Below are 21,364 nucleotides of genomic sequence, written 5' to 3' on the forward strand. Positions count from 1 at the left end.
CACAAGCCGGCCACAACGTTTCTCGGTTTGCGTGCCTGAACGCATGCAGTTTGAACTCACTCAGGTGCAGCTGTGCGGTCGGACGTAGGATAACCCTGTGTGTGTGTACTGTGTGCATTGTGTGTGTACTGTGTGCATTGTGTGTGTACTGTGTGCATTGTGTGTGTACTGTGTGCATTGTGTGTGTACTGTGTGCGCTGTGTGTGTACTGTGTGCGCTGTGTGTGTACTGTGTGCGCTGTGTGTGTACTGTGTGCATTGTGTGTGTACTGTGTGCGCTGTGTGTGTACTGTGTGCGCTGTGTGTGTACTGTGTGCGCTGTGTGTGTACTGTGTGCGCTGTGTGTGTACTGTGTGCATTGTGTGTGTACTGTGTGCATTGTGTGTGTACTGTGTGCGCTGTGTGTGTACTGTGTGCATTGTGTGTGTACTGTGTGCATTGTGTGTGTACTGTGTGCATTGTGTGTGTACTGTGTGCGCCACTCGCTTTGTGCGCCCATTTTTTGGGAACGCATCTACGACTACATCTACTACTATTACATCTACTACTACTACATCTACTACTACATTTACTACTACTACTACATGTACCACTACCACATCTACTACTACATATATTACTACATCTACTACCACACTTACTACTACATCTACTACACATCTACTACTACATGTACCACTACTACATCTACTACATCTACTACATCTACTACTATTACATCTACTACTACTACCACTACTACTACATCTACTACTACATCTACTACCTCACTTACTGCTACATCTACTACTACATCTACTACTACTACTACATCTACCACCACACTTACTGCTACATCTACTACTACATCTACTACTACATCTACCACCACACTTACTACTACATCTACTACTACATCTACCACCACACTTACTGCTACACCTACTACTACATCATCTACTACTACTACTACTACACTACTACTACTACATCTACTACTACTACATCTACTACTACTACATCTACTACTACTACATCTACCACCACACTTACTGCTACACCTACTACTACTACATCTATACATCTACTACTACATCTACTACTACATCTACTACTACTACATCTACTACTACTACACCTACTACTACTACATCTACACCTACTACTACATCTACTACTACTACATCTACTACTACATCTACTACTACATCTACTACTACTACACCTACTACTACTACACCTACTACTACTACATCTACTACTACTACCTGCTACGACTACCACGTAGCGCGAGTGGAACCTGTACACGGCTAGATGATGACCTCCCCACGCCGTGTTGGTCGCCTATGGCGGTTGTTTGACCATACTTCACCACGCTGGTCAGTGCGGTTCTTTGTGTAGTGGGGGAGGCCTGGAGGGGGATAAACCCCACGGCTGATTCCGATTTCACTCGCCACGGACGTTAGCGGTGCCCGGGAATCTAATCTCCGAAGGCCGAATTAGTATAGCAGTGCGCTGACCACTGCGCCGCCAATCCACCTCCCAAGATTATATCTGGGCGCATTTGAACCGCGATACCACGAGTGACGTCGTTTCGCAAACACGTCGTCACTTTATTATGAACACCGCTACCGGATTGTGCGTCGTCCCGACCCCGCACTCACGTCGCTGACGCCATCGTCGCCTCTCAGCCTCCACCACCACCACCCACTACCACTACTACAACCAGCCCTGTAAATCGCTTCTCGCTGACGTCGTTTCGATATTCGTCGTCGCACCGTCCAGGAACGCATCCCCGACGTAAAGCGGGGTTATTGCCGTGCTGTGTGCAGCTCATGTCGTTGTCACGTTCTGACCCGACCCCTGACTGGACACCTGTGGGGGAAACAAAGAGCTTCGAGAGCTCATCGGATTCCTCCGGGATGCATCAATATTCTGATTTGATGGAGACCGTGGCCGACTACATGGTATCTCCTCTGCCCCCCCCCCCCCCCCCAGAAAATTGGGGAGCCGGGGCAATGGCAAGCAGCTTCATCCGCGCGAAGCAGCTTCATCCGCGCGATGTTGGGGGGCCGAGGGGGCCTCATGCTGGGGCCGCGGCGGGGGCCGGGATCGTGGCGTCGGGATTGGCGCTCAACCGGGACTCGAACTGGGTCGGAGCGGCGATGAACACGGGGAGGCGCTTCTACCCGGCCAGGCGAGAGCATGGGGCGGTGGGACGGATTGGTGGTGATGGCGGTGACGACGGCGATGATGCTGATCGTGATGATGATGGTGAAATTGATGATGGTGTCGATAGCTGGTTGGAGTGCTGCTCCTGATGATGGTGATGATTGTGTTGATAGCTGTTTACAGTGTTGCTGCTGATGATAACAGTGATGATTGTGTTGATCACTATTCTCAGTGCTGATGATGATGATCGTGGTGATGATGATAGTGATGGTGTTAATCGCCGTACGCAGTTCTAATGATGATGATGATGACGATGGTGATGGTGACGATGATGGTGTTGATCACTATCCACAGTGCGATAATGATGATGATAGTGATGATGGTGGTCTTGATGGCTATTTCAAGTGCTGCTGATGGCGACGATGATTATGACGGTTATGATGACGATGATGACAATGACGATGATGACGGTGATGATGATGATGGTGATCACGACGGTGACGATGATTTATGACGGTTATGATGACGATGATGACAATGACGATGATGACGGTGGTGATGATGATGATGGTGATCACGATGGTGACGATGATTTATGACGGTGATGATGCTGATGATGATCATGACGGTGACGATGACGACGACGGCGACGATGATCGTGACGGCGACGATGATCGTGACGGCCGACGATGTTTACGACGGTGACGACGACGACGGTGACGGCGACGACGGCTGACGACGGCTGACGGTGGCGGCCGCTCTCCACAGTGCCGAGTACCCGGACCTGCGCAAGCACAACAACTGCATGGCGAGTAGCCTCACGCCGGCGGTCTACGCGCACCTCTACGACAAAGCCACTCCCGGCGGATTCACCCTGGACCAGTGCATCCAGACCGGCGTGGACAACGCCGGCCACCCCTTCATCAAGACCGTGGGCATGGTGGCGGGAGACGAGGAGTCCTATGAGGTGCCGTGCTGTTGCTGCGCCTCGTAGCACACTCGGTAGCTTCACGAGAAGTGGGGGGGGGGGCAGGGGGGCAGGAGGGGGTGCCTTGCATCCCCCTGCTCCCCCCCCTCCCCCCCCCCCCCCAGTGGCCAAAGCTACCATGAGAGATGTGTTTTCGACGGTGTCAAAGAACGAGATCTTATTCTAAAACGCGGTTCAAAGTAAAAAAAAATAGATGAAAAATGCCTTCATTTAATTTGCGCTTTTATTTTAATGAAATCAAACGGATGGGAATATTGAGGGGTCCCCACCTGACCGATTGCCGTATCCCCTGAGATGATAATAATGTAGTCACTACGCCACTGATAATGTAGTTGCTACACCACTGATAATGTAGTTACTACACTGATAATGTAGTTGCTACACCACTGATAATGTAGTCACTACGCCACTGATAATGTAGTTGCTACACCACTGATAATGTAGTGACTACACCACTGATAATGTAGTTACTACACTGATAATGTAGTTACTACACCACTGATAATGTAGTTACTACGCCACTGATAATGTAGTGACTACACCACTGATAATGTAGTTACTACACCACTGACAATGTAGTTACTACACCACTGATAATGTAGTTACTACACCACTGATAATGTAGTTACTACACCACTGACAATGTAGTTACTACGCCACTGACAATGCCCACTTGCAAGCTGGCGCCGAGGAGTCACATTGTACCGCACAGGGACAGCTGCCACTTGGGGGTCCCCTCTGAATTTGTTCAGATGATGCGATGCGAGGAGCTTCGAGTTTTGACGACATGTTTTGGCGATCGCTGTATGAACGTGCAAAAACGATTATCGTCATTGCAAAATATCACCGTTCTGGGATATCAACTTCCACGGGCCGTTCTTCAACAGAGACATTGAGAGAGACACTGAGACACAGAGACGCAGAGACACTGAGAGAGTTTCCGTCTCAATGGATTATTTGTCATTGGTTGCTCGATCGGAAACCTCCCCCCCCCTGTGCACCCCCACCCTCTTCCCCTGCCCCTCCCCCCCTCTGCCACGTCCAAATTTATCGTAACCCGGCCACTGGACCCTTTGATCCTCGTTTGCGTGCACTCGATAGCTGCACCACTCACTCCTACCCACGCACCTTGTCCCGTGACACACCGCGTCACGTCTGACCACGCCGAAACCACACCACACCACACCGCCACCACCCCGCCACGCCGAAACCACACCACACCGCACCGCCACCACACCGCCGCCACCACCTCGGCATGCCGTGCCGGTGCTGTGTCTCGCAGGTGTTCGCGGACATTTTCAACCCCGTGATCAAAGAGCGGCACAACGGGTACGACCCACGGAAGATGGTGCACAGCACGGACCTGGACCACTCCAAGGTGAGGAGACCGGGACGCACGGAGGGACGCGGAGACACTGAGAGAGACACCGAGACGCGGAGACACCGAGAGAGACACCGAGACGCGGAGACACCGAGAGAGACACCGAGACGCGGAGACACTGGGAGAGACACCGAGACGCAGAGACACTGAGAGAGACACCGAGACGCGGAGACACTGAGAGAGACACCGAGACGCGGAGACACTGAGAGAGACACCGAGACGCGGAGACACTGAGAGAGACACCGAGACGCAGAGACACCGAGAGAGACACCGAGACGCAGAGACACTGAGAGAGACACCGAGACGCGGAGACACTGAGAGAGACACCGAGACGCAGAGACACCGAGAGAGACACCGAGACGCGGAGACACTGAGAGAGACACCGAGACGCGGAGACACTGAGAGAGACACCGAGACGCAGAGACACCGAGAGAGACACCGAGACGCGGAGGCACTGAGAGAGACACCGAGACGCAGAGACACTGAGAGAGACACCGAGACGCGGAGACACCGAGAGAGACACCGAGACGCAGAGACACCGAGAGAGACACCGAGACGCGGAGACACTGAGAGAGACACCGAGACGCAGAGACACTGAGAGAGACACCGAGACGCGGAGGCACTGAGAGAGACACCGAGACGCAGAGACACCGAGAGAGACACCGAGACACGGAGGCACTGAGAGAGACACCGAGACGCAGAGACACTGAGAGAGACACCGAGACGCGGAGACACCGAGAGAGACACCGAGACGCGGAGACACTGAGAGAGACACCGAGACGCAGAGACACTGAGAGAGACACCGAGACGCGGAGACACTGAAAGAGACACCGAGACGCAGAGACACTGAGAGAGACACCGAGACGCGGAGACACTGAGAGACACCGAGACGCGGAGGCACTGAGAGAGACACCGAGACGCGGAGACACTGAGAGAGACACCGAGACGCAGAGACACTGAGAGAGACACCGAGACGCGGAGACACTGAGAGAGACACCGAGACGCAGAGACACTGAGAGAGACACCGAGACGCAGATACACCGAGAGAGACACCGAGACACCGAGACGCAGAGACACTGAGAGAGACACCGAGACGCAGAGACACTGAGAGAGACACCGAGACGCAGAGACGCAGAGACACCGAGACGCAGAGACACTGAGAGGGACACCGAGATGCAGAGACGCAGAGACACTGAGACACTGAGAGAGACACCGAGACGCAGAGACACTGAGAGAGACACCGAGACGCAGAGACACCTAGACGCAGAGACACTGAGAGGGACACCGAGATGCAGAGACGCAGAGACACTGAGACACTGAGAGAGACACCGAGACGCAGAGACACTGAGACACTGAGAGAGACACCGAGACGCAGAGACACTGAGAGAGACACCGAGACGCAGAGACACTGAGAGAGACACCGAGACGCGAAGACGCAGAGACACCGAGACGCAGAGACACTGAGAGAGACACCGAGACGCAGAGACACTGAGAGAGACACCGAGACGCAGAGACACCTAGATGCAGAGACCACCGAGACGCAGAGACCCGAGAGAGACACCGAGACGCGGAGGACACAGAGAGAGACACGCCCCTCCCCTTCCCAACTCCTTCTCTCCTCCTCTTCTCCTCCTCTTGCCCACCACCGCCCACTCCCAACACCACCCTATCACCCCCCTCCAGCTCACCCACGGCGTGATGGACGAGCGCTACGTGCTGTCCACGCGCGTTCGCAGCGGGCGCAGCATCCGCGGGCTCGCGCTGCCGCCCGCGTGCACGCGCGCCGAGCGGCGCGAGGTGGAGCGTGTGGTCACCTCGGCCCTGGCGGACCTCAAGGGCGACCTCAAGGGCCGCTACTACCCCCTCTGCGGCATGACGGACTGCGAGCAGGAGCAGCTCATATCCGTAAGGAGCTTCGGCAGACGCGTCACAATAGAGCCCCCCCCCGCCCACCCAGCCATCCGCTCACTGATTGGCTGGGAGGTGGCGGGGAGGGGTGTTATGGGGGGTGTAGGTAGAGCAGTATTGCTCAGTGGGTCTTACCTGGTTAACAAAACAATTGTTTAGTTTCGTTGCATCGGCCTCCCCCTCCCCCTCCCCTCCTCCCCGGCTAATCTGTAGCTGTATGGGGAAGTGCTGCCCGCCCCTCCCTCCATCCCTCGCTTGTGAAGGGCGCCACGATGTGAACTACCTCGCCTGGTATGCAGGAGGTCGTGGGTTCAATCCCGACCCTGACGTCTGCTGCTATATATTTTGAGTTTGCGTGTCTCTACCTCTGTCTCTTTCACCGCGGTCGCGTGGATTTTCCTGCGTATCCTCCGTTTTTTACCTCCCCCCCCCCCCCCCCACATTAAGAATCAACACGACGCGTTTCGAGCATTTGGCTGCTACAAATGTCCACATGATGACGATAAGCCATTTCGTTGAGCTATCATATGTGGCCAAGGTCGCATCTGAAAAAATAGTTACATAGCTGAGTGGGCCTTACCTGGTAAAATAAAAATATATAAATTGTTTAGATTGAGACATCACAAGAGTTCAGAAGCAGTGCTGAGATGTCTGCTTCCACGGGCCGTTATTTAACACGGCGGAGTGGAGGTGGGGGGAGGGGCTTGCACCGCTCTGCTGTGAGATTTCCGAATGGATTCTTCTGTTCCTTGACACGACGCCGTTTGGCCCACGTGGGTCAGGGGTCTCGGGAGCAATTTTAGCCGGCACTGTTGAAAATCTGAGTTCGACTCCAGGTTTCAGCCGCTGCCGACCGCGATGGGATAACCGAGTTCTCAAGCGCCTCGGGTCTCATCCCGTTCACCGTGCCAACGACTGCACACACACACAATAAATATCACAATTTATTGGGGATGTTTTTGTTTTGCCGTTTAATATGGCAGATACCAGCCCTGCGAGATGACACTTTTCGAGGGTAATAAATAGACACATGGCAAGGTATGTGGCAAGAAAGCAGATCTTGTTAAATCAAGGGTTGTATTTCAATGGCGTAAATTCCAGCTCTGAGAATGTAGAGAGAAAAAAATAATCGTCGACTGCAAAGCGACATTTCCGTGTGGAGCAGTGGACGGGTGAACGCGCAGCGCCCCCTCGTGTGTGCGGTGGGATGACATGTCACGGAAGGGATCTCAGAAGCGGTTCTGTGATAGCAACTTCCGCGGACCGTTCTTGAACATAGACCGCCCTGACAAAGTCTCCGGTAGCTCGATCGGACCCCCCCCCCCGCCCCCCCCCCCCTGTGCCCCCACCCTCTCTCTTGCCTCCTCCCCCCCCAACCTCGTTCAAATGGTATCATAACCCGGCCACTGGATCCCTATGATCCTCGTCGACCCGCATGCAATTGCACTGCCCACACACTCGATATGTATGATTGTTGAACTTATTTCGCACCGTACGTAGCCAACTGTGCTAATCGGAGGTGCGCTGGGAAGGACAATAAACTAAACACGAATACAGTTGCACCACTGATTCCACTATTGACCCCCCCCTCCCTCCCCACCGCTCACCCTCACCGCCCTCTCTGTGCCCTCACCTCTATCGCACTCACTCACCTCCTTCACGCAGGACCACTTCCTGTTCGACAAACCCGTGTCGCCATTGCTCACCTCGGCTGGGATGGCCCGGGACTGGCCGGACGCCCGCGGCATCTGGTGAGCAGGAGAGGGAGGGAGGAGAGGGGAGGGAGGGAGCGAGGGGATGGAGGGAGCGAGGGGATGGAGGGAAGGGGAGGGGAGGGAGGGAGGGGAGGGAGGGGAGGGAGGGAGGGAGCTGTCCTGGTCGTGTGGGGAGGAGAGTGGAAGATGGGTTTGGTCAATGCCTCTTAGCCTGGGGTGCACCCTGCACCCCCTGGGGGTGCGAGATGCCCTTTCTGGGGGTGCGAGACATGGCCAGATTTTTTTTTAGAAGGTAAATGATCTAGCACACAAATTAAGCAGGGCACATAAGTACAATTACTTTGTTTCATCAAACCGATCTATATTTTTCACGTGATAAATGTTTAAGGATTGGGAAGGAAAGAGGCAGTAAGGGTGAAGAACCACGAGGCGAGATGGTGATGGTGTAGTGGGGAGCGGTAGTGTAGTGGTTAGCGCGCTGCACAACGAACCAGGCGACCCGAGTTCGATTCCCACTCACAGCCAAAACATCAGTGACGGTTATCTGAATCGGTCCTGGGCTCTTCCCTAGGTCGACTCGGCCTCAAATGAGTAACGTGGTGCGGTGTGTAAACATCGCCACTGGGGAGACAAAGGAGGATGGGAGTGGTGCTGGCCCACCCACCCCCTCGTGTGCCGTGCCGGCCTTCATAGGTGCTCGCTAACAGCACTTGCCCCAACAGTCCGTGCAGGCTGTAAGAGGGATCTTCGTCTTCGGTTGATGGCGGTCAATGCCTAATTCAGTGAGGACAGTCCGGAACTTTTTGTTCTAATTTTGTTCAGAGGGTTATAGAAATCTAGGGCGACCAGCGCGGTGAAGTATGGTCAAACAACCCCCACGACCTGCGTGGCGTGGTGTGGCCCTCGTCCAGCAGTGGAGTGACACAAAGTGATGTAGGTGCACGTTCTGTACGGTCGTGTCGCCACAATGTGAATGCGACTCGCGGTGGTGCAGGGCTGATCACCACCGCTGACGATTGTCGTCGTTGTTATCGCTGAACGAGTTCACCCGGGGAAAGCCTCACCAAGTCCCCGACACTCATGTTCAAGAGGGTCCTGCTGAGGTTCTCGCAGGACGGGGAGACGATCGCTGCTCTACGACTTTCCCAATTTCAGTGATTCGGGAGTGACTTTTTTTTTTGTTACTTTGGACAAAGTTGACTCGTGACACCGGCACACGTGGCCCTACGGTGTTCAGACGATGACGGCGATGACGGTGGTGACGACAAAGACGATGATGGTAACAATGATGATGACGACGAGGATAATGAAGACGATGACAACGACAATGACGATGACGACGATTATGATGACAATGAAGACGACAACGACGATGATGATTACAATGATGACGACGATGATGACGATGATCACGACGATGATGATGATGATGACGACGATGATGAAGATGATGACGATGATGACGACGACGATGATGACGATGATAACGACGTTGATGATGACGACGATGATGGTGACAGCGATGATGACGATAATAACGACGATGATGGTGACAGCGATGATGATGACGATGGTGACGACGATGGTGACGACGATGACGATGTGGTGGCAGGCACAACAACGAGAAGAACTTCCTCGTGTGGATCAACGAGGAGGACCACACGCGGCTCATCTCGATGGAGAAGGGAGGCAACATGAAGCGAGTGTTCGAGCGCTTCTGCCGTGGGGTTAAGGAGGTGAGGGGGGCATCCGTGCCTGTGCGTGCACGCGCGTGTGTGCGTGTGCCTGTGCGCGCACGCGTGTGTGTGTCTGTCTGTGTGTGCACGCGTGTATGTGTGTGTCTGTGCGTGCACGTGTGTGTGTGCGTGTGTCTGTGCGGGCATGCGTGTGTGTGTGTCTGTGCGTGCACGCGCGTATGTGCGTGTGTCTGTGCGCGCACGCGTGTGTGTGTGTCTGTCTGTGCGTGCACGCGTGTGTGTGTGCGTGTGTCTGTGTGTGCACGCGTGTGTGTGTGTGTGTGTGTCTGTGCGTGGGGAGCGGTAGTGTAGCGGTTAGCGCGCTGCGCTGCGAACCCGGCCACCCGAGTTCGAATCCCGCTTACGGCCAACACCAGTGACGATTATCTGAACCGGTGCTGGGGCTCCCGTAGGTCGACTCAGCCTCAAACGAGTAAACAAATGAGTAAACGTGTGAGGCTGAGTGCGGCGTATAAACATCGCCACTGGGGAGACAAAGGCGGCCGGGCGTGGTGTTGGCCACCCACTCCCTCGTGTGCCGTGCCGGCCTTCTATAGGTGCTCGCTAACGGCACTTGCACCGACAGTCTGCTAAGCCTACAACGGGGACTTTATTTTCTTGTTGTTGTCTTTGAAGGTGGAGCGACTGATCCAGGAGCGTGGCTGGGAGTTCATGTGGAACAAGCACCTGGGCTACGTGCTCACCTGCCCCTCCAACCTGGGCACGGGACTGCGGGCCGGCGTCCACGTCCGACTGCCCCTCCTCGCCAAGGTTAGGGGTTGGACTTCAGGGCAGTGGCGGAACGAGCGTGGGGGAGGGGTGCCTTGACTTCCACCCTGCCCCCCCCCCCCCACCCCCGGGTGGCCAGAGCTACGAGTTGAAGGCCCCCCCCATTGACAATCACCATGAGAGATGTGTTCGATAGTATAGAAGAACATGCACTTGTTCAAAACGCGGTTTAATTCTTTTTTTTATGAAAATGCTTTAACAACCGTTCCACGTTTTAATTTAATCAGAGCGGTAACGTTATCTTGCAAATAAGTACTCCGGGGCTGTTAAGCGGCTGCTGCATTTTGCGAAGACGAGGCGCCCCTCCAGCGTTAAGCGTTCGAGACCGTGAGCGTGATGACGATGTGATGAGGGCAAGAGGAGCCGCGATCAACACAATCGCCTCGGTGCGACCGTGCGAGCCAAAAATCAAAGATTGGGGCCCCACCTGACCGATTGCCGCACGCCCCCCGAGCTGATGGTAACGTAGCTACCACGGTCACTGCTTCAGGGTCAGGTGTTAGGTGTTAGTGCCGAGGCTGGGGGTTGGTGCTACGGTTAGGGTTGGGGCTCGGGGTTAAAGTTCGGGTTGGGCTCCAGGGTCAGGGTGTGGGTTGACGCAAGGTGTTGGTATCAAGACCGAGGTTTGGTGCTCGGGGTAGCAAGGGGATTAGGGATGGGGTTGGTGCTCTGGATAGCAAAGGGATGAGGGATGGGTTCGGGTTTGGGTTAGGGATGGGATTGGTGCTCGGGGTAGCATGGGGATTAGGGATGGGGTTGGTGCTCTGGATAGCAAAGGGATGAGGGATGGGTTCGGGTTTGGGTTAGGGATGGGATTGGTGCTCTGGATAGCAAAGGGATGAGGTATGAGTTCGGGTTAGGGATGGGATTGGTGCTCGGGGTAGCAAGGGGATTAGGGATGTGGTTGGTGCTCTGGATAGCAAAGGGATGAGGGATGGGTTCGGGTTTGGGTTTGGGATGGGATTGGTGCTCTGGGTAGCAAGGGGATTAGGGATGTGGTTGGTGCTCTGGATAGCAAAGGGATGAGGGATGGGTTCGGGTTTGGGTTTGGGATGGGATTGGTGCTCTGGGTAGCAAGGGGATTAGGGATGGGTTCGGGTTGGAGGTGAGGATAAGTATTGGTGTGTTCATCGTGGTTTACGGGTGGTGCTAGGATTTGGCTTTGGTGTCAGGGTGAGGGTTAAAGCTCCTCTCCGGCCGTGATCTCTCCACTGCTGGATGAAGGAGGCCTCCTTTCCAAGCCGTCGCCATCTCTCGCGGTTTCTCGATGCAGCGTGTAAACAGAATCGCCTCTGCACTCGAGGGGTTTCAACTTCAAGGCCCCGCTTCGCATATTCCAAAGTGGGGGTCACATCTGCTTCAGCGCTGCTCTCTCGTATGCAATGAGAATGATTGGTTCCGGCTCAGACAAAAAACGACTTCGTTAAAAAAGAAAAAACCCCCACGGAGGTAGACTTGAGCCTCCAAAGGTGATTTAAGCTGAGGGTAGCTCCGATAGTTATCGTCTCAATCATGCACGTGCACGATGGAGAAGTCCTGAAGGCAGCTCACAGACATGTCGCTGGATCAAGATCATCATCATCGTCAGAGCACTGAATCCATCATAACTCATCATCATCATCACAGTCATCATGATGTGTAAGTTACAGATGCAACATGCTTGCACGCGTGCCATTGCACGTTTGTATGTACGTATGTTGAACTTCTTTTATACCGTACGTAACCAACCGTCCAAATCGGAGGTGCGGGGGAAGGACAGCAAACTAAACATAACAATTGACACACCTTAATTGATACACCTCAATTGACAACACCTGACACTCTTCCAAATGAGATTTTTCATTTCCTGGCATTTTCTTGCTCGAATATTTTAATAACAAAAACGTAAATCACGTGGAGTCATTCTGCAACCACTGCTCGTGTCACCAGCCCTCGATTCAAACCGCAACCAGAGGCAATCAGAACGACGTTAGCTCGACTCGGAGACAAGATGCAGGCTCAGATCATTGCATCATCATCATCATCGTCATCACTGCAAGCCGCAAGCAACTGCTGCAATATCTCCACAAACAACAACAACAACAAGACTGCCACTACATACTGCCGAGCTTGCAAATTCGAGCGCATTCTTTTAAATCTAGGTTGAAAAACTCATTTCTTTAGAACTGCTTTTTTGTGTTTTAGCTGTTGTCATTTCCCCGCGCTTTCCAATTAGCACAGTTGGCTACGTACGGTGCAAAAGAAGTTCAACATACGTACACACATAAACTCACAGAGACCCATAGACTCACCCATAGACTCACACAGAGACCCATAAACTCACAGAGACCCATAAACTCACAGAGACCCATAGACTCACACAGAGACCCATAAACTCACAGAGACCCACAGACTCACAGGGAGACCCATAAACTCACACGGAGACCCATAGACTCACACAGAGACCCATAGACTCACACAGAGACACATAGACTCACACAGAGACCCATAGACTCACACAGAGACCCATAGACTCACACAGATACTTATCGACTCACACAGAGACCCATAGACTCACACAGAGACCCTTAGACTCACACAGAGACCCTTAGACTCAAACAGAGACCCATAGACTCACACAGAGACCCATAGACTCACGCAGAGACCCTTAGACTCAGACTCACACAGAGACCCATAGACTCACACAGAGACCCATAGACTCACACATAGACCCATAGACTCACACAGAGACCCATAGACTCACACAGAGACTCATAGACTCACACAGAGACCCATAAGCTCACACAGACCCATAGACTCACACAGAGACCCATAGACTCACACAGAGACCCATAGACTCACACAAAGACTCATAGACTCACACAGAGACCCATAAGCTCACACAGACCCATAGACTCACACAGAGACCCACAGTTTGTTGTCCTTCCCCCGCACCTCCGATGAGCGCGCTTGGCTTACGTACGGCGCGAAAGAAATTCAACGTACACACACGTACATTACGTGCGGTGTCAAATTGGTGATATGATACAGACAGACACTCGTACGATCGGTGGTCATAGAACGGTACACAAACAACACTCCCCCCCCCCCCCAACATAATAATCAAGGCGCTCCCTGTGATGTCTTCCGCTGTCCCCAGGACCGCCGCTTCGGTCAAGTGCTGCTCAATCTGCGTCTGCAGAAGCGCGGCACGGGCGGGGTGGACACGGCCGCCGTGGGCGACACTTTTGACATCTCCAACCTCGATCGGCTCGGCAAGTCCGAGGTGAGCCCCTGCCCCCCCCCCCCCTCCCGTGCCCATCACCTCCATGTCCCCAAGTAACCCCCCACCGCCTTCCTCCCCCACTTTTTATTGTAACTCTATAGCAGCGACTCTTCAGTCATTTTCAGAGGGGGGGGGGGGGGGGTTGGGGGCGGAGTCACTTTCGCCGATAAGACATCGTCAGTGTGTGTGTGTGTGAGACCTGCCGCACCACGTGTCACCACCACTGGGGGTTTGACAGCAGCACGATGATGATGCTGCTGCTGCTGCGGTGGCGGTGTTTTCACTCTTGTCAGTGGCCAGCGGGCCTCGCAACGAAGACCCGCACAACCGCTGTAGCCCCACACAGCAGGCACAGATCGTGCACGAGTCGGGACTCTACCGCCACCTCGTGGCGCGCCACGTGGTGGGCGCCTCCTCGACGTCTCTGCTCGACAATGAACTCGCGTCGCCCTCTAGTGGTCGATGCGAGAGTCGCCACCTCCCACGCGGTGTCACGACAAACCGGGCTGGGGTTTGCGGGGGCGGGGAGCGCCTCGTGTCTCGCGACATCATCACGATGTTGCTCGGGATTGGGGGGGTGGCGCCTCGTGTCTCGCGACATCATCACGATGTTGCTCGGGGTTGGGGGGGGGCTCGTGTCTCGCGACATCATCACGATGTTGCTCGGGATTGGGGGGGGGGCGCCTCGTGTCTCGCGACATCATCACGATGTTGCTCGGGGTTGGGGGGGTGGCGCCTCGTGTCTCGCGACATCATCACGATGTTGCTCGGGGTTGGGGGGGTGGCGCCTCGTGTCTCGCGACATCATCACGATGTTGCTCGGGGTTGGGGGGGTGGCGCCTCGTGTCTCGCGACATCATCACGATGTTGCTCGGGGTTGGGGGGGGGGGCGCCTCGTGTCTCGCGACATCATCACGATGTTGCTCGGGGTTGGGGGGGTGGCGCCTCGTGTCTCGCGACATCATCACGATGTTGCTCGGGGTTGGGGGGGTGGCGCCTCGTGTCTCGCGACATCATCACGATGTTGCTCGCTTGCTCGCTTGTGCCGGGCTTGCTCCCAGGGGAGAACTGCACGGGCCCCGTGGTGTACGCGCAGCGACGGCGGACTAGGCGCTAAACACCGGCCTCGGGAATTGTTTTGTAAACACAGCGCGCACCCAGATTGCCGTGTGCCATCCTCATTGGGCACATTTTGGGGGGGCTGGGGTCCAAAAATGAACTGGGGGGGGGGGGGGGGGGCTGCCGAATATGTTGGAGATTTAATGCCAAACTGAGAGGGTAAGTAAGCAATGGAACGTAACGCATTCGAGGTAATAAAATAGATTTATTTTTTTATTTTTACTCTTACCACATTTGCAATTCCCCCCACACAGAGCGGCCCACCGGTCCTCGGAATGGAGCGGCCCCACCCGGGCATTTGCCCTACGGACGACTGCGCTGTAGCCAGTCCGTAGGGCTTGTGCGTGTGTGTCCCAGGCCTGTGTGTGTGCGTGTGTGTGTCCCAAGCCTGTGTGTGTGTGTCCCAAGCCTGTGTGTGTGTCCCAGGCCTGTGTGTGCGTGTGCGTGTTGGACTTATTGTGGGGGAGCGGTGAGCACTATGCTGCGCTACGAACCCGGCGACCCGGCCAACACCGGTGACGATTATCCGAACCGGTCCCGGGCCTCCCCTAGGTTGACTCAGCCTCAAATGAGTACCTGGTGCGGTGTAAACATCGTCACTAGGGAGACAAAGGCGGCCGGGCGTACCTTTGGAGAACATGCAAACAAAAAACACAGCAAATATGTGTGGTTAATGCAGACATGATTCCTTTCAAAGGTTTCTGTTTGGTGTTTTAACATCTTAACACAACTGTTTTATTGCCATAAAGGGTAAAACATTATATTTTGACTCGCCTTTTTCCCATCCAAGGACGGGTGGTGTATTGCAGTAAATCTGAAACTTGCAAGCGAAAAGCAGACAGTGACGTGATATATTTATTGCATCAATTCGTGTGCAATTTGTAAGGGCGCGGTGACACAGAGCTATTTCATTTTAAGGCTATAATCGATTGTTCATCATGACGTCCTTTTTACTTTGATGTCTCAACAGCGTTACGGAGATCACGTGATGACGTGAGGGTTCTGGTTTTGTAGTGAGGGTTGTGAGTTGACGCCGAGGAGGGGGGGGGGGAGGAGGCGCCTCGCCCCCCCATGTGGAGTGACGTCACCCACTAATTATTATTACGGGGGGGGGGGGGGTCCATGTGGAGGACGTCACCTGTTCATGATTATTAATGAGGGGGGCTGGCCGACGTGGAGTGACGTCACGCGCGGGACACACAGACATTCTTGGCTCATTACAGTAGTAAATACTGGCAAGGGAGGTCCCGTGATGTAGCTACTCACCCCGAGCTCTCAAATGTCCTGATAGTGGCATTGTCTTTGTGCTGTTCGCCTTTTGCGGTCCTCTGGTCTAACACTGTTTGAGACTAGGCTCTGGCTTGGACCAGTCAGTTTCAAAGACAATGCCATATACTATCAGACCATTTCTTTTTTTGTTTGCACGTTCACCACAAGTATATGTGGTTAATACAGATGTGATTTCATAAAAAAAATGTTTTTGGGTAAGATTGCGTTATTTATAAATGTTGCAACCCTCCACCACCCGACACGGCCAATCAGTAAACAATGTGTCACGTTGACAAAAGACAAATAGTTGACTACTTTAGCCCACCGGTGTGTTGAAGAGTGAATCCACAACATTTACAATTTGAGTACGACGTTTCGCTGGAAATTACATCCAGCATCTTCGGGCGATTTGCCAGAATAGTGAAGCCATCCACCTGCTTCCGGTCTGAAATAGTGCAGCAGAATGACGTCATCGTTGTTGAACCCCATCAGGACTCTCATACATCGGGTAAAGACAGTGGCCAGATGGTGAAAGTCTAAGCAAAGAGATTAAACATGTTAAAGAAGCACTAAGACTGAATGGCTAAAATAATGCTCAAAATTAACAGAGCATTGAATGCCAAATCAAGATCGAACAACAATATCGATGAAAATGATCAGATTATCAAAACAATTCAAATCCATAATATATCTCGGGAGTTAATGAAAGAATAGCCCGTATATTGGACAGATAAAACGTAACATTAGCGTAAGACTAAAAGAACACCAAAGGAACATTAAATTATCCCAAACACAGCTGTCAGAAAGTGGCAGAACATGTTTGCCAACAAGGACATTCAATTTATTGTCATAACGTTGAAGTGTTATGCAGAACTAATGATATTACTGGCCAAGATTAGTTAGAGAATCAATCGAAATTGAGAATTCAAATTATTTCAACCCCTGTGATAGCTACAGACTCAGCGCAGCTTGGAAACTTATTATTACGTAATACACAACAACACATTGCAATTCCTTAAGGTGAGTCACATGGTAAGTGGCTGTTTACTGATCTATTACATAAATGCATACACCCCCGCCTCTGATCTCGAAACCTGATGGGGTTCAACAATGATGACGTCGGCCTGCACGAACGGGTGGTGGAGGTTCACGACACATTTATAAATAACACGATCTCACCCAAAAACTTTTTTTATGAATAATACTGGTCGCGAAAGCCTACGTGTCAAACTGACAGATACGATTCCTTGCAAAAGACTTCTGGTTGGTGTTTTAACATCTTAACACAACTGTTTTATTGCCAGACAGGGTGAAACCCTATTCTTATATGTGGCCAAGCCTGTTCATGGCCAGAAACACCCCCCCACCCACCACCCCCCTCCATCGCAACAGAAAAATCCGGTCCACAGTTCGTCGATCTCTGGTATCACCACTCTGCCTTTCAATCACTGTCACATTTGCTCAGATGTATTTTTTTTTTAAACACCGAAGGCTTTCACGACCAACGAATATTACGTTTGTAAAATGTATATGTGGGTCAGATCCCCGGGTGAGTAAAGTATCTGTGCGTATGTCGTAATCCCTTCTCCACCCGACACGGCCAATTCATGGAGACGTCTTATGCATGTAGACAGGGGGTGGGGGCTTGGAGCGACAACGCACACGTGGACAGGCCACGGTTCACGCAGTGGTGCTCACAAGATAGGCACGCGTGGCAAGACGTGGTTATTTGTTCGCAACATTCACATCATGGAGCATAAACCATCCTCGCGCAAACTCTGGTTATCCTCGCACGCAGCGGCGGCTTTTGGCTGCCCATCGAGCCAAGGCGGTCACTGCTTCGCGCGCTTTCAGATGCTATATACAGCACGCTGTACGCTACATTATACACTACACTATACAGGACACTTTTGGATAGTCATCGAAGAAAAGACGGCCACCGCATGGCGTGGTGCTTTCAGATGCGCTTCCGAGGCCGTCTGGAACGCTCTCCCTTCCGATATTAGGAAGCCGCTGGGAGCTACGCACTTTTAAATCATCACCGAGATTGAAAGCTCATTTCTTCAGAACTGATATTTTTTGGTGTTTTATTTTGCCGTCCTTCCCCCGCACCTCCGATTAGCGCGGTCGGCTACGTACGGTGCGAAATAAGTTCAACGTACAATACATAAGTTCAAAACAAAGGAAGAAGTTGGGAAATCAACCTGAAAATAAAAAGGGGGGTCTGGAGTCTTTCCCTGGAATTATTTGCAGTGACATTATTGACAAGCCAGTGCAGGCCTGCCCCATAGCCCTGCGACGGGACCTTGTTTTAAGTGGGGTCATGCAAACACTCTGGGGGGGGGGGGGGGGGGGGCGATACGACACAGTCAATGTTAAACAAACTTTAAACAAAACGCGAAACAGAGTGAGTGGTGCCGATGCCACCCTCGTCTGCTTGTGTCGACCGTGGATTCGGAACGAGCGCTCCGGCCGCCGGTGTGACGGTGAAAGGCCGCGGTGCCGCCAGTGTCGAATGTTGTACAGTACTGACGTCTATTAACTTGGCGATGAGAGTTTAAAACGGTGGCTTAGCCCTTCAGCTTTAGCATATGGGGGGGGGGGGGGGGGTCGAGGTGGGAGGTGATCTCTTATTGAAAATGGGGGCGGGCTCATATTTTTCGTTGGTACAATCCTTAATTAAACGGCATTCTTGGTTCTTTCGGTAAAGTCACGTAGAAGGGAAACAATAAAATAAAAATATAAAACAATTAAATTCTCACGATGTTTCGACTGCAACACAAGCAATCGTCATCAGGTGTGTTATAGCTTCTTTAAGAGATCCGTGGAGACGCACAGATCAGACAAAGCAACACGCAGGCCAAAGACAAAGAGACACAGACCAGGCACCAGTGCGTTGGAGACTAAACCCACATTGGCAATTCGAGTACGTTTCGCCAGTAATTACAACTAGCATCATCAGGCGCCAGACAGATCGGCGAAACGTCACGGTTCTCAGATTGTAAACGCTGCAGTGGGTTTACTCTCCAACGCACAACCGGGTGTGCCGTACCTGGCAACGAATTGGCACGTGTTGTTTACGTGACGAACCTCACGAGTTGGCCGTGTCGGGTGGTGGCGGGTTTAAGGACACAACATTTTTTTATTTGCGCGATATTCCCTCTATCACGGGTGACATTCGCCGACCTTCTCGCCCGCAGGTGGAGCTCGTGCAGATGGTGGTGGATGGCGTCAACTATCTCATCGAATGCGAGAAGCGGCTGGAGCGGGGTCAGGACATCCGCGTACCCCCTCCGCTCCTGAGCACCCCCGCCAAGTAGAGGGGGGTCTCCCCCCCACCCCCACCCCGGGAACAACTTCGACGTCCCCACAGCGTCCGCCGCCTCCAAGCTCCGTCGACGCAGGAGAAAGAGCAGCATCACCACCATCATCATCATCAGCAGAGTCCCGATGTTCTTTCCTGCAGCAGGGCTTCCACAGCGGAAGCGGCGTCTCGTTGTTTAGAAGCGGCCTGGCTGCGGCATAATCGCCTATAGTAAGACGAGTAAAGGTCATTTTAGTTTTAAACGGGTGAATTGTTACGACTTATTTTGGACCGCGCTGGTAACGATGTCGAAACACATTGATAGCGGATCCGTACAGAGGCACAATGAAAGTACGTGAACCAGGGCTTCATTTTAGGCTGGGTCAGTGACCCTCCCCACTCCAACAAATATATGCACACCACATCCAGTATACATCTCGCTACGGATGTGGCTGCTGGTCCCGTGCCACCTAATTGCGAATCTACGAGCGACCCGGACACAAGACTAAAATATGATTCACGGAGAAAGTCCGCTGTGATGTGAACCTCCATTGGTGATTCGTACAGCCATGGTGGGTGTGGGGGGGTTTGTGTACGTGTGTGTTGTTGTGTCATTCGTTAAGGAGCTGGGCAGGTGCCCCTCCACATTCGACACGCGATGCACAGCTGCAGACGATGTCGTCTCTTCCTTTGTTGTCGGGCTTCGGCGAAGTGAATTCGTGCAGTGGCCCAAATTTGCACCGTCCCCACCTCTCACGATCCCGTCCACACCCCGTGTGTACTTGGATGCTACGTCTAAACCCTTCAATGGCATTATTGTACAAGTATTGTATTATATCGGTGACGGTGGTGGTGTGTATCGGCGTTCGTAAACAACGGGGCTCTGCTGCACTCAAGCATGTCCGTTTCGAACTTATAACACCCCCTGAAAAAAAATGTGAACATTTGCAACGAACTTACTTATCACGACTGTAAAGCGTGATCTTAATAAAACACCATTAACGTAAACACCAGACATCGGCTTGGGTGACGTCGTCTCACTTCTTCGGGGACACTTCCTTACACCAAGTACGCATTTTCACCCTCCACCCGAGGCAATTATACAATAACTAGAGCAAATACATTTAGAAACGCACAACTCTTATCACTAAGCGTTCAAGGTACTCCAACGCTTATCGGTTAATTTGCTCGACTCGTTGGATACCATGAAAATCGTTGGGACAAGTCTCATCCGTTCCACGTGTCCTGATGGATGGGAGGCAATGGGTGGCGGGGGGGGGGGGGCTTGAGGTCATCAGCATCACATCCGGTGTGGTTTTTTGGGGGTTTCCTGCCTTCACGAGGCAGGATTAGGGGGCGTCCGCCATATTTGTTGTAACGTTCTGACCCGCCCCTATTGGACATCTGGGGGGGCGGGGGGGGCGGAGAGCTTTATAGCTCATCGGATTCCAGTATAAATATTCAGATTTAAAGGGGCCCAATTAATCGACAGTGAATAACATTTTTGAATCGACCACGTGCCCCACCACCCAGCTCTTGAAATGGCGACTGAGCCGACAGAAACCTTCGAACGTATGTCGATGCGTCGTCACACGCCCAACGATCGTGAGCTGGGTTCACGTTTGCACCAGTTGGCGCGCTTTGCAAGTACAGCACTACCTTTAAATCCCCAACAGAGTTCTAGAGAAACGATTAGTCCGCACGGCCAAGCGGTCCGCGTGCTCGCCACTGGATCAGATC

The 21,364-nt window shown here is 52.9% G+C and overlaps 1 protein-coding gene across 1 annotated transcript in view; it reads left to right on the forward strand.

The window, feature by feature from the left end:
* Positions 1-20,632, forward strand: part of LOC116940266 (creatine kinase U-type, mitochondrial-like) — a 21,609-nt gene extending 977 nt beyond the window's left edge. Inside the window, exons 2-10 of the mRNA XM_032949816.2 lie at positions 1,977-2,175; positions 2,919-3,117; positions 4,421-4,516; positions 6,203-6,424; positions 8,093-8,178; positions 9,755-9,878; positions 10,515-10,649; positions 13,807-13,932; positions 19,521-20,632. Of these exons, the coding sequence (XP_032805707.2) occupies positions 1,997-2,175; positions 2,919-3,117; positions 4,421-4,516; positions 6,203-6,424; positions 8,093-8,178; positions 9,755-9,878; positions 10,515-10,649; positions 13,807-13,932; positions 19,521-19,640 (1,287 nt within the window). The 5' untranslated portion in view covers positions 1,977-1,996 and the 3' untranslated portion in view covers positions 19,641-20,632. The remainder of the gene's footprint in view (positions 1-1,976; positions 2,176-2,918; positions 3,118-4,420; positions 4,517-6,202; positions 6,425-8,092; positions 8,179-9,754; positions 9,879-10,514; positions 10,650-13,806; positions 13,933-19,520) is intronic.
* Positions 20,633-21,364: the final 732 nt, after the last annotated feature.

This window comes from Petromyzon marinus, chromosome 1, assembly GCF_048934315.1.
Source record: "Petromyzon marinus isolate PM22_M1 ecotype Great Lakes invasive population chromosome 1, UKy_Petmar_22M1.pri1.0, whole genome shotgun sequence".
Lineage (NCBI taxonomy): Eukaryota > Metazoa > Chordata > Hyperoartia > Petromyzontiformes > Petromyzontidae > Petromyzon > Petromyzon marinus.